General features: G+C 41.1%; 1 protein-coding gene across 30 annotated transcripts in view; it reads right to left on the minus strand.

Moving 5' to 3' along the window:
- Window positions 1–711, minus strand: part of CLASP2 (cytoplasmic linker associated protein 2) — a 245851-nt gene extending 245140 nt beyond the window's left edge. For 11 of the 30 annotated variants that reach the window (XM_074405951.1, XM_074405948.1, XM_074405945.1 and 8 more), the window contains exon 1: window positions 261–691. In XM_074405951.1, coding sequence (XP_074262052.1) covers window positions 261–455 — 195 coding nt within the window. In that variant the 5' untranslated portion in view covers window positions 456–691. Of the gene's footprint in view, window positions 1–260 lie in introns of all 30 variants that reach the window. The other 19 variants (XM_074405959.1, XM_039461832.2, XM_039461834.2 and 16 more) reach the window with 3 other exon arrangements.
- Window positions 712–13797: the final 13086 nt, after the last annotated feature.

Raw genomic sequence — 13797 nt, forward strand, 5'->3', positions numbered from 1 at the left:
CCTGCCTCAGCTGGGATTACAGGCGAGCGCCACCACGCCCGGCTAATTCTTGTACTTTTAGTAGAGACAGGGTTTCGCTATGTTGGTGAGGCTGGTCTCGAACTCCTGACCTCGTGATCCGCCCGCCTCGGCCTCCCAAAGTGTGTTTCCCCTCCTACGCGGCGGTTCGGTCGGGAGCTCTCCCGGCACGGCGCTCCCGTCCGGGATTAAAGGGCCGCAGCGGAGGGCGTGACCAGCCCAGCCTCGCCGTCGTAGCTTACCCGGTAGTTGCTGGAACCCACCCAGCCGGTGAGCGCGTCGACGGTCTTGCCCAGGCGGCCCAGGTCCTCCTCCAGGTCCGGGATGGCGCCGTGCGCGCCGAGGTAGAGCAGGAGCTCCTGGCCGACCTGCAGCCGGCCGCCGACGTCCTTCTGCTGCACCTGGGCGCTGAAGTACTCCATGCTGCGGGGCTCCATGGCTGCGGCCGCCCGCCCGCCCGCCTGCCAGTCTGGGAGCCGCCAACTTTCTCCGAGCGCCGCCCAGCCTCTCGTGCGGGTCCCCGCGGGACCGGGCGGGGCTCACCTAGCCCGCTAGAGGCGCGGCTTGCGGGGCGCAGCGGGAGGCGGGAGCAACGCCCAGCGCTCAGCAGCCCCCAAACTACTCAAACTCGGCGCCCCCCGAGCCCCAGCCCGCTTCAGAGGCCGCGGCCGCCGGCGACGTCAGCACGCACGTGACGTCAGCACGACGCCGGCGAGGGCCCGCCCGTCCGGCTGTCGCTCCGCGGCTGAGGTGGCGGCTGCGGCTGCGGAGAGCGCTGGGAGCGGCAGGACCACCTCGGGGAATCGGGGCTCGACTTGGGTCGAGCCCCCCGGGAGGCGGGCGGTTCTGCACCCTGCCCTCGCCCTGTGAAATGTAGAACGTTTCCAAGTTTCCTTCCGCTCGCTTCTCAACACTTCGGAAAGTTTCTGGTGCTTGGCATCCTCCTTTCCCACCCCCACTGCCATTTTTTTTTTTAAAAAGCGGAATACACTTTAATATTCTTCTTTATCAAAAACCATGAATTCTATTTCCAGCCACTACCACAGTCACTGTGTGATACTAAAAAAAAAAAAAAAAAAAAGCCTTCGGTTTGCAGAAAGTCAAACGCACAGATTTTCAGCGTACACTTGATGAGTTTCGGCAAAGGTGTTGACCTGTGTAGCCACCACTCCAGTGAGGGTACAACAGGTTTCCAGCACCCCAGGAAGTCCCGAGACTTCCCAATAACCGCCTCCTCCCGAGGCAATTCTAACTTGATTTCTATCTCGGCAGTACAGTTTTCCCTGTGCCTGAGCTTCACAGAGTCTTCACTTTTTTGGAGTCTGGTTTCTTCTTCTTAGCATAAGGTCCATCCAGCACTGTCAGTGTCTCAGAAGTCCATGCCTTTTTATTGCTTTCCATTCTGTGGAATCACTACCATTTGTTGATCCATTCACTTGTTTGTAGATATTTGGGTTGTTTCCAATTTTTTATAATTATGAATAAAGCGGCTACAACAGCTAGCGTACAGGTTTTTGTGTGGATATATTTTCTTTTCTCATGGGTAAATACCAAGACTGGCATGACTAGGTCTTGTAAGTTGTATGTTTAACTTTACAAGAACCTGTCGAATTGTTTACCAAAGTGACTGGATCATATTAAATCCCCACCAGCAACGCTTGAGAGTTCCAGTTGCTCCACAACATTTGGCATGGTCAGGGTTATTAGTTTCAGCCATTCTAGTGGGGGTAGAGTGGTCGAATCCATTCCAAATGCGCACTGTATTTATCTTCCTGTCAGTTATTCCCAATCACAACGAAATGTTTATTTGTGTAGTATCTTTCTCTTCTGATACACAGAAAGCTCCAGGAACCTTTGTGTTTTCCTAGGACGGTGCCTGGCAAATAATGGGTGCCCAAGTTAAGTTAAAAGAGTGAATGAGGCCGGGCGCGGTGGCTCAAGCCTGTAATCCCAGCACTTTGGGAGGCCGAGGCGGGTGGATCACAAGGTCAAGAGATCGAGACCATCCTGGTCAACATGGTGAAACCCCGTCTCTACTAAAAACACAAAAAATTAGCTGGGCGTGGTGGCGCGTGCCTGTAATCCCAGCTACTCAGGAGGCTGAGGCAGGAGAATTGCCTGAACCCAGGAGGCGGAGGTTGCGGTGAGCCGAGATCGCGCCATTGCACTCCAGCCTGGGTAACAAGAGCGAAACTCCGTCTCAAAAAAAAAAAAAAAAAAAAAGAATTGGTTTCCTGGGGAGTTGCATGTTTGTCTACAAGGTGTAGTCTCAACTATTTAGCGTAATCATTTGTTATTATCAGTAAATACCTACTACAAAATCTACATCTTTATTTATATCACTGTTATTTGTCCTAGGTTAAACATTGTTAGAGCAGAAAGTTCACAAAATTGCTATCATCTTAGTCATTTTTTCACAGCACCCCTAGACCAAAAGAAATACCTAATAAGTTCATTGAACAGGTGAGATCCAAACAACTTAGTATTTATATCCTAGCAACTTACTAGGCATATGAAGAAATGATATACACAAATCAAAAAACTTATTTTTAATTTCATTCTTGAACAACCACGCTTATGAATTAGATGTCTGTGCCTGTTGGTTACTGCCCAATTTCTCTAACCTTGAAATGAGACTTTCTCATTCTGTTGCACATTGATAATCAGGCAGTCCTTTTTTCTTAAATCAACAAAACCACAGAAAACACAGTCTTGTAAAGATATGAAATGATGAAAAAAAGTACTATAATGCAAACATATGTTATCAATGAAAAAAAATGCGCCACAATGTGATGTTGAAACTGTGCACTACTTGGAGTCATTCATTACATGTCTGACAAATACCAATGGTCACCATTTCCCTTCAGAATTTAAAATATCCTGGAGTGCTCTTGGTGAGTTTGTTTCGGCACCCCAGGGTGCTAGCCACACAATTTGGGAACTTTGGCGCAAACTGATGCCTGGTAATGCCCAAATTTTCAGAGACACAAAGAGAACAGCAAAGAGTAATCATGCAGGAAGAAGGTATGGATTCAATAAGGACTGGGCTTCACAAAGGCTCATGCCTAATCATATGTTAGGGCTTTTAATCTTGTAAGTGACCCCGTAGGAAGATATTATATTCCCAACTTAGCAAGGAAAAGCTGAGGCTCAGAGATTAAGTTCCCCAGCCTCATTCATGATTTCAGATCCATGACTCAAACCCAAGATATCTGGCTTCTGTCATCTTTCAAATCGATAAAGAAAAGAGATTTGGAAGAAGAAAGTTTTGAATTAACTACCACAATAATAACGCTCCTTACAAAACACATTGTATTTCTTTGAATATTTATTTATATTTTTATTTAGAACTTGCCTTTCTCTGAATTGCTGCTAAAAAGAAAAAGGAAAGGAGATGGAGAAAATGGGGAGGAATTTTTAAAAAGAAAATGGCATAGGAAATATTACATTCTTTTATGATCAGTCACTAAAATTTATCTGGGAGCAGAAGTCTATTTTTAATTGGCAACAAGACTGAAATAGACCATTTAAATACAGCAGACTGCCTTCCTGAGTTATTTGCTCATTATTTATGATAATAGTGGAAACTTCGAGTAGACTTCGTTCTGCCACTGGACTTTATTTTCCGTAGGAGGTCTAGGAGACACATAAATCACCACACAGCTGTTTGAAATCATGCTTCAACAAATATCCTTCAAGAAGGGCATTGTGGCCGGGCGCGGTGGCTCAAGCCTGTAATCCCAGCACTTTGGGAGGCCAAGGCGGGTGGATCACAAGGTCGAGAGATCGAGACCATCCTGGTCAACATGGTGAAACCCCGTCTCTACTAAAAATACAAAAAAATTAGCTGGGCATGGTGGTGCGTGCCTGTAATCCCAGCTACTCAGGAGGCTGAGGAAGGAGAATTGCCTGAACCCGGGAGGCGGAGGTTGCCGGTGAGCCGAGATCGCGCCATTGCACTCCAACCTGGGTAACAAGAGCGAAACTCCGTCTCAAAAAAAAAAAAAAAAAAAGAAGGGCATTGTGTTAGATACTGGAGTGGGGGTGGGTGAATAGATGGGAGTGTCTTGCCGAAGATTTATCACAATCTTTCTTTAAAGGTTAAGAGGGATATACATATATATGAATGTTCACAACTTTATTCATAATAGTCCAAACTGGAAGCAACCCATATATTCGTCAACTGGAAAACAGATAAATGTGGTATGCCATACAATGGAATTCTGCAAAGCAGTAAAAACCAAACTACTGATATATTCAACAATGAAGATAAATCTTTTAAACAATCACAATCGGCACACGAAGCCAGACACAAAAGAGTACATATTGTGTGATTCCATTTACATGAACTTCTAATGCAGGAAAAACTTCTTGATGGTGATGGCAATTAAATAGCGGGTGTCAAAAAGGAAGGGAGTCAGTACATATTGACTAGAAAAGGGCCTGAGGCAGCTTTCTGCAGTGATGGAAATGTTCTGTATCTTGATCTGGGTGGTGATGATAAGAGTATATGCATTGGTAAAAATTCAGCGAGTTGCGTGCTTAAGTTAAGTACATGATGCATGTATTATACGCATGTTATACCCAAAAAAGGGTGGGGATGGGGGGAGATTAAGAACAAGAGATTTAAAAAGAAAAAAGGAGATAAAGCAATTACAGTCTATTTCAGTGCTACCCAATAGAAATATAATATATATGTGAGCATATAGTATATGTAATTGAAATGTTTCTAGTAAATACATTTTAAAAAGTAAACAAAAACAAAAATGAGGTAGTTGCATTTACTAATATATAAATTATATTTAATAGTATTTTATATAGAAATTTTATATAGAAATATTTTAATAAATATTTTATTAAAATATTTAATAAAGTTATGTTATGTTTTGGTAAACATGTTTATAATGCCTTTATTAAATATCTTTTTTTGGGGGGACAAGGTATCATTTTGTCACCTAGGCTGGAGTGTAGTGGCAAGACCACAGTTCACTTCAACCTCGAATTCCTAGGTTCAAGCAACCCTCTCACCTCAGCCTTCTGAGTAGGTGGGACTACAGATGTACCACCACATCCTGCTAATTTTTTTCTATTTTTTTGTAGAGGAGGGGTCTCACAATGTTGCCCAGGCTGGTCTCGAACTCCTGGGCTTAAGTGATCCTCCTGCCTCAGCCTCCCAAAATGCTATGATTACAGGCATGAGTCACTGTACCCAGCCTAAATATCATATTAATAATATATTATTTATACTTAATATTTATTTATATCCAAATAATATTATTTAAGCCTGTGATAAAAACAAAAAATTACATAAAATATTTTACATATTAGACAATGCAAGTTTCTTGGGAAAACTCAGGATCTAATATTAATGGCTTTGTCAATATAATAAAGTCCTTTATTACCATCTCTGAGCTTCATTGTTTCAGTCTAAATAACTATTGTTGGGAGAGATACTCTTCCCTGAGTCATGTATATGTTTTGCTAGGTATGCCAAAACTAGAAGGCTGTGACTACTCATTACGTGGCTTATTTCTGTGGGTTATGTTTGCAGCGAGCAACCTTGAGTAATGAAATAATGTATCCCTCCCAGACAGAGACCAGATTTGCTTACTGCTTTCTATAAAATTGCAGGATCCTCAACTTCAGTGTTTCTCTCCATGAGATTTGGGAGGCAAAGTGCATGAGTTTATGCTACTTGCTGTGTCGTGAGTAAAAAATTCCTTTGTCTCTGACCCAGGAGTCTCAGGTCTTCTGCAAGTATCAATGAAATAGCAATAGGCAAAGTTATTAGTTTGTAAACAGGGTTTTAAAAATCCTGTCACCCACCACCAAATGCTATTTTTTGTTTTCTTTATGGTAATAATCAAATTGAATCTATTAAAAAGTGAAATGACTCCATACAATGTAGTAAATAAATTTTCATACCAATATTAATTGGCATATAATTAACCCCTAGACCAATGAAATGCCAGTATTAAGGAAGTTAAGCTAGGAGGGCCAAATAAAACTACATACATTGCCATAGAAATTAATAGAGGATGAAATACACTTGTCCCAACAATATTTGCAATAAAATTATTTCTGTAAGTAAATACATTTGTCCCAACAATGTTTGCAATAAAATCATTTTCTGCCGGGCGCGGTGGCTCAAGCCTGTAATCCCAGCACTTTGGGAGGCCGAGGCGGGTGGATCACAAGGTCAAGAGATCGAGACCAACCTGGTCAAATTGGTGAAACCCCGTCTCTACTAAAAATACAAAAAATTAGCTGGGCATGGTGGCGCGTGCCTATAATCCCAGCTACTCAGGAGGCTGAGGCAGGAGAATTGCCTGAACCCAGGAGGCGGAGGTTGCGGTGAGCCGAGATCGTGCCATTGCACTCCAGCCTGGGTAACAAGAGCGAAACTCCGTCTCAAAAAATAAAATAAAATAAAATAAAATAAAATAAAAATAAAACTATATATCACCAATCATCATTACTCCTAAATGATCCATACTCTCTCTCTCTCTCTCATTCAATGGATAAATCATCTATAGAGCAAGAAGGAGAGTGAGAGAAAGAGAGAGAGGGAGAAAGAAAGAGAGAGTTCAGCCTAATGGCTGGCACATAGTAAGTGCTCGATAAAGCATTGAGCTATTATTATTTACAACATAGCATAACCTAGATATATACTGGGCAGATTGTACCAACCCATGGATTAGCAGGCTGTCACTTTTTGTTTCAAGGTTTTGTACTATTTAATATATTCCAGAAGAGAGTATCGTAAGTCCACTCCTGAATAATGCACAACCTGAACCCAACCTTTTGTGTTGTTTGCCATCTCATGTCTCAGTCCTGAGCACCAAAATAGGTCCTTTCCTGCTGGTCACCATTTCCCATGTTATAACTGCCCCAGGTAGCTGCAGCCCCTGTCTCAAAAAATGAAATAAAAATAAAACCGTACATCATCAATCATCATTACTCCTAAATCATCCATACTATAAAATGTTGGTTATTTTGTATCAGCGAACACTCTTCACTTTATTGTTGTCTTTTGCTTTATTGGTTGTTAGAGCTTTACTGTTTTCCCTAATAACCTATAAAGCGAAAGACAGAAATTATGACTATAATTTTTCAAACAGCAATATTTTTTCTTGTCCCTATAATACTAGAAACAGTCTACAACAAGAGAGTATTAAAAATACCTTTAAATTTTTTTTATTTTAGGTTTGGGAGTATATGTAAAGGTTTATTACATAGATAAAGACATGTCATGGGGGTTTGTTGTAGGTATTATTATTATTTTATTTTATTTTTTTTGAGACGGAGTTTCGCTCTTGTTACCCAGGCTGGAGTGCAATGGCGCGATCTTGGCTCACCACAACCTCCGCCCCCTGGGTTCAGGCAATTCTCCTGCCTCAGCCTCCGGAGTAGGTGGGATCACAGGCACGCGCCACCATGCCCAGCTAATTTTTTGCACCTTTAGTAGAGACGGGGTTTCACCATGTTGACCAGGATGGTCTCGATCTCTTGACCTCGTGATCCACCCACCTCAGCCTCCCAAAGTGCTGGGATTACAGACTTGAGCCACCGCGCCCGGCTTGTTGTAGGTATTATTACATCACCCAGCTTATTAAGCTCAGTATCCAATAGTTATCTTTTCTGCTCCTTTTTCTCCCTCCACCCACCCACCCACCTCAAGTAGACCGTAGTGTCTGTTGAAAAACATCTTTTAAAATATGTTTTTTTGTGTGTCTTTCCAACCACGAATTTATTTTATTTTTATTTTATTTTTTTATAGAGATAGGGTTTCACCACGTTGGCCAGGCTGGTCTCGAACTCCTGACCTCAGGTGATCCACCTGTCTTGGCCTCCCAAAGTGCTGGGATTACAGGCATGAGCCACCGCACCTGGCCTCCACCATGAATTTAAGTATCTTAAAGTAATTTCTAATTAATAACATCCTAAAGCCTTAATTAATAAATAGATGTAAACATCTTAAGACCTAACAAGTAAACAATTAATTATGTAACGCGATATACCTTTATATCCTCCAAGCAAAGATACATTTTCTTTTTATGTGTCCAAGAAGTCTTTACAAAGCATGACAAATATAATAGTCCACATAAAATAATCAGGCTGGGCATGGTGACTCATGCCTGTAATCCCAGCACTTTGGGAGGCCAAGGCAGGAGGATCATTTGAACTCAGGAGTTTGAGACCTGCCTGTGCAACCTGGCAAAACCCCAGCTCTACAAAAAATACAAAAATTAATCAGGTGTGGTGGCATGCTCCTGTAGTCCCAGCTACTTAAGGGGCTGAGGTGGGAGATTTACCTGAGTCTGGCAGGTCAAGGTGGCAGTGAGCCATGATCATACCATTACACTTCAGCCTGGGTGGCAAAGACTTTAATCTCAAAAATAAATAAATAAATAAATAAATTAGAAATATTATAGGCAACATTAGTCTTTGGCAACATTATTTTACGCCTAATGAAATTAAATTAGAAATTAGTGGCTGGGCGCGGTGGCTCAAGCCTGTAATCCCAGCACTTTGGGAGGCCGAGGCGGGTGGATCACGAGGTCAAGAGATCAAGACCATCCTGGTCAACATGGTGAAACCCCGTCTCTATTAAAAATACAAAAATTAGCTGGGCATGGTGGCACGAGCCTGTAATCCCAGCTACTCAGGAGGCTGAGGCAGGAGAATTGCCTGAGCCCAGGAGGCGGAGGTTGCGGTGAGCCGAGATCGTGCCATTGCACTCCAGCCTGGGTAACAAGAGCGAACCACCGTCTCAAAAAAAAAAAAAAAAAAAGAAAAAAAAAGAAAAAAAAAAAGAAATTAGTAACAAAACTACCAACAAATCAAAAAACAATTTTTGAATCAAAAAGGAAACTGAAATGAGGAAATATATAGTAGAATATTTGAGATACATATAAAGCAATGCTTGGAAGAAAATGCAAAGTTGTAATGTTCAAATCAAGACATTATAAAAAACAGAAGAAAATAAGTTAGTGAAATAAAAATAAGTGATTTAATAAGGATAAAAGCAGAAATTTAAAACTGAAAAAATGATATATCTGATAAATACATCTAAAATTTATTTCTTAAAAAACAAAACAAATTTATTTAATTTCATTAAGGGAAAACAGTAGAATCATAAACATGCAAAATAAAAATTTATATGAGGGAATTAAATATAGATATGTGAAAAATTTAAGGATTCAGAAGAGACAACCTGGTATATTAGTATCAAAATAAATTTGACAACCTGGATCAAAATGAGAGATTACAAAACCTGACCTCACAATAGCTAAAAAAATATAAATAGGCTGATTACCATAGAAAAAGTGGGGGGTAAACATTCAAGAGCTTCTCCCCAAAAAGTATCCTGACACTGCCATTTTCACTGAAGACTTACCAAACCTTTAATCATTGTGGAACACAATGAGGATGCCTACTTGTCATCACTCTTATTCAAAATAGTATTGGAAGGCATAGCTAGAGCAATCAGACAAGAGAAATAAACAAAGGGCATTCAAATTGGAAAGGAAGAAGTCAAATTATCCTTGTCTGCAGATGATATATTATGTTTGGGAAAACCTAAAGACTCCATGAGAAACTATGAGAACTGATGAACAAATTCAATAAAGTTTCGGGATACAAAATCAACATACAACAATCAGTAGCATTTTTTTTTTTTTTTTTTTAGAGTCTCACTTTATTCACTTTATTGCCCAAGCTGGAGTGCAGTAGCTTGATCTCGGCTCACTGCTACCTTCACCTCCCAGGTTCAAGTGATTCTTGTGCCTAAGCCTCCCAAGTAGCTGGGATTACAGGTGTATGCCACCACTCCCAGCTAGCTTTTGTATTTTTAACGGAAATGGGGTTTCACCACGTTGGCCAGGCTGATCTTGAACTCCTAGCTTCAAGTGGTCCACCCACTGTGGCCTGGAAACCATTATGCTAAGTGAAATAAGTCAGGCAGAGAGAGACAAACATCACTTGTTCTCACTTATTTGTGAGATCTAAAAATCAAGACAGTTGGACTCATGGACAGATGCTGGGAATGGTAGTGGGGAGCTGAGGGGAGGTGGGGATGGTTAATGGGTAGAAAAAATAGAAAGAATGAATAAGACCTATTATCTGATAGTGTAACATAACCTGTATGTACATAATTAAGGGACCAATTACCTTAATTACAGTGGATACATACAACAGAATATTCAACAGCCTTTACAAAAGGAACAGCATTATGTTTACTGGTTAAGAGCAGTCTCCAAGATACAGTATCAAATAAAAAGGCAAAGGAAAGGACAGTGATAGTGTATGATACCATTTGTGTATAAAACAAAAATAAACCCAGAAACCATATATTTAATACAGTTATTATACATTTGTGTTTTTTATATTTCTGGAAGTTTACCCAAAACACTGGCAACCTTGATTATCCCCTCTTAGTGAACTGGGTGGCTGAAGGAAAGACATAAGAAGGAGTATTATTTTTCACTCTATGTCCTTATCTATGTCAGTTTCCCTATAATTAGAGCCTGAGACAGAGATTCTTGAGTCTGTGCTCTTCTAAGGGGAGTGAAGCAAGCAGGACAGGGCCTGGATCAAAAATCAAGCAATGATGTGGTCTTAGCTGGAGCCGAGCTTCTGCTGGAAACCCTGAAGGGCTCTGGAGTGTGAATAGCTCCATAAAGTTGGTCCTACCTGGAGACAAAGGGGCCAGGCTTTTGTACCTTTCTTAGTCATTGGCTGTGAGCTGCGTTTCGGGAGAGGTGGCTCCTATTGGCCAGGGAAATTCTCTAGAAAAGGAGGCAGCTCTGAGCAATCAGCAATTAACCCTTCAGAGCAGCTAAGGGACCAGATTAGAAAAAGGAATCTGGTCCTGATAGGTGTCTGCTACAACCTTACTGTGTTTTCTGAAATCTATAGAACATATATTTACCTCCTCAAAAAAAAAAAAAAATCAGTTTAAAAATCAGTATTACAGAGGGTCTCCTTTTGTGGTTTGCAGGATTCCAAATTCAGCATGGATGCCAAAATTTAAAACAGTAAAAGCTAGCCTTGGAAATCCTTACCAATTTTTGGGACCTAAATTGGCCATTTTTTCCACCAGTATTGAAACAGATGATGTTTCTTTGGACCAGCACTACATTTAATAGTTGGCTTGCATTTAGGTAACCTTCTATTTGGAAAATCTACAACATTAAACACTGAGCTCTTATTCATTGATCTGCATCCCCAGGATGCTTTTTAGAGTGGATTATTTATCCTTTACCTCAGGTTCACCCAGAATGGACTGGTACAGAGATCGAGCATATGATTTGTCTTTGTCCCGTATTTTTCCACATCTAATTATATGGTTATAAATGTAGTAGATGTTATACTGGAAAAAATTTTCCCAACATTGAACAAAAGGCAAAAGAATTCTACTAAGTGGCCTTCTAAAATTACATTACACATTTTCTAATAGACCCACTTGAAGGTGATATTGCTCAGGAAATGTGACTTCATAAAAGTTATTAATAGATGTTAACTTGTAAAACTTGGTAAGGTATGAGTGTTTTCCCTCTCTCTGGTAGAGAAGTTAACTCAAAAGTTATGGTTTTATTGACTTGTGTCTTTTTTTTTTTTTTTTTTTTTTGAGATGGAGTTTCGCTCTTGTTACCCAGGCTGGAGTGCAATGGCGCGATCTCGGCTCACCTCCGCCTCCTGGGTTCAGGCAATTCTCCTGCCTCAGCCTCCTGAGTAACTGAGATTACAGGCACGCGCCACAATGCCCAGCTAATTTTTTGTATTTTTAGTAGAGACGGGGTTTCACCATGTTGACCAGGATGGTCTCGATCTCTTGACCTTGTGATCCACCCGCCTCGGCCTCCCAAAGTGCTGGGATTACAGGCTTGAGCCACCGCGCCCGGCCTTTTTTTTTTTTTGAGACAGGGTCTTGCTCTGTTGCCCAGGCTGGAGTGCAGTGGGGTGATCTTGGCTCACTGCAGCCTCGCTACCGCCCCCTCCGAGGTTCAAGCAATTCTCCTGCCTCAGCCTCCTGAGTAGGTGGGATTACTGGTACCCGCCACCACACTTGGCTAATTTTTGTATTTTTAGTAGAGACAGGGTTTCTCCATGTTGGACAAGCTGGTCTTGAACTCCTGATCTCAAGTGAACCATCCACTGCAGCCTCTCAAATTGCTGGAATTACAGGTGTGAGCCACCACTCACGGTCTTATTGCCTTGTAGCTTATAACCAGTTTTTATATCTAATTTTTTTTTGAGACAATCATAGCCCACTGCACCTAGCCAAGAAAATAGTCATTCCTAGGCCGGGCGCGGTGGCTCAAGCCTGTAATCCCAGCACTTTGGGAGGCCGAGGCGGGTGGATCACAAGGTCAAGAGATCAAGACCATCCTGGTCAACATGGTGAAACCCCGTCTCTACTAAAAATACAAAAGATTAGCTGGGATGGTGGCGCGTGCCTGTAATCCCAGCTACTCAGGAGGCTGAGGCAGGAGAATTGCCTGAACCCAGGAGGCGGAGGTTGCGGTGAGCCGAGATCGTGCCATTGCACTCCAGCCTGGGTAACAAGAGCGAAACTCCATCTCAAAAAAAAAAAAAAAAAGAAAAAAAAAGAAAATAGTCACTCCTGCTTCCCTCTTCTTTCAATCTTTGGCAACTGCAAATCTACACTCTTTCTATATGGATTTGTCTATCTGGACTTTTAAAAATTTTAATTTAACCTTCTTTATTTCTGAGAGAGGGTCTTGCTCTGTCTCCCAGGCTGAATGGAATACATTAGCATAATCATGGCTTGCTGCAACCTCAACCTCTTGGGATCCAGCCATCCTCCCACCATAGCCTCCTGAGTAGCTGGGACTAGAGGCGTGCCCTGCCTTGCCCAGCTAATTTTTTATTTTTTGTAGAGACAAGTTCACACTGGCTATGACTGTATCACTGCACTTCAGCCCATATGACAGAGCAAGACCATGTTTCAAAAAAAAAGTACATTGCTAATTGTTTGATAGACTACTGTTCTACCATTGTTTCATAAACTTTTAAAAAAGTATATTGTTGGTATTTAGGGCTTAGAAGTTTCTTACAATTTTGAGTGAGGAATAAAATTTGTTGAAAATGACAACATGTGGAATTGATAAGGATGTAGAAAATAGATACTGTCAGTAGTCTCCTACTGAAGATACAAATTGGTACTAAATTTCTGGAAGGCAACTTGATAGTATGCATCAATATTTTTAAAATTTACGTAATAATTGACTTAATTCCAATTCTAGAAATGTAACCTAAGAAAATAATTGAATCAATGTGTAAAGCTCTGTTTATTGTATCACTATTTCTTCATTTAGCAACTATACTGTAAGCAGTCTGAATTTTTGCCAATAGGCATAAGTTTGACATATTCACACAAAGACATACCCTGTGGCCACAAGTATTCCTTATCATGGAAAGATGTTTAAAACATAATATTGGTCAAAAAAAGCAGTCTATCAAACAGCATTTATAGACTAATCCCACTAAAATAATAAGGAGTTCATATTTACCTTATTTTCTGCATTTTTGAAGTACACATGTGTTATCACTTCTCTACCTTTGGCTAAGATCAAGTGCAGTGAACATGTGTTATATTTATAATCATAAAAATCAGTAAAGCTATTTTTAAAGAAAAAGATGCCTCACTTTGCAATAATGAGTGGTTATGCCTTCCTGCCTTATCTTCTTTAAGTACGAGACAAGATTCATGTCTTGGATTTCCTCTGAACTTCTCTACTACTCTACCTTACA

Source organism: Saimiri boliviensis, chromosome 9 (assembly GCF_048565385.1).
Source record: "Saimiri boliviensis isolate mSaiBol1 chromosome 9, mSaiBol1.pri, whole genome shotgun sequence".
In the NCBI taxonomy this organism is placed as follows: domain Eukaryota; kingdom Metazoa; phylum Chordata; class Mammalia; order Primates; family Cebidae; genus Saimiri; species Saimiri boliviensis.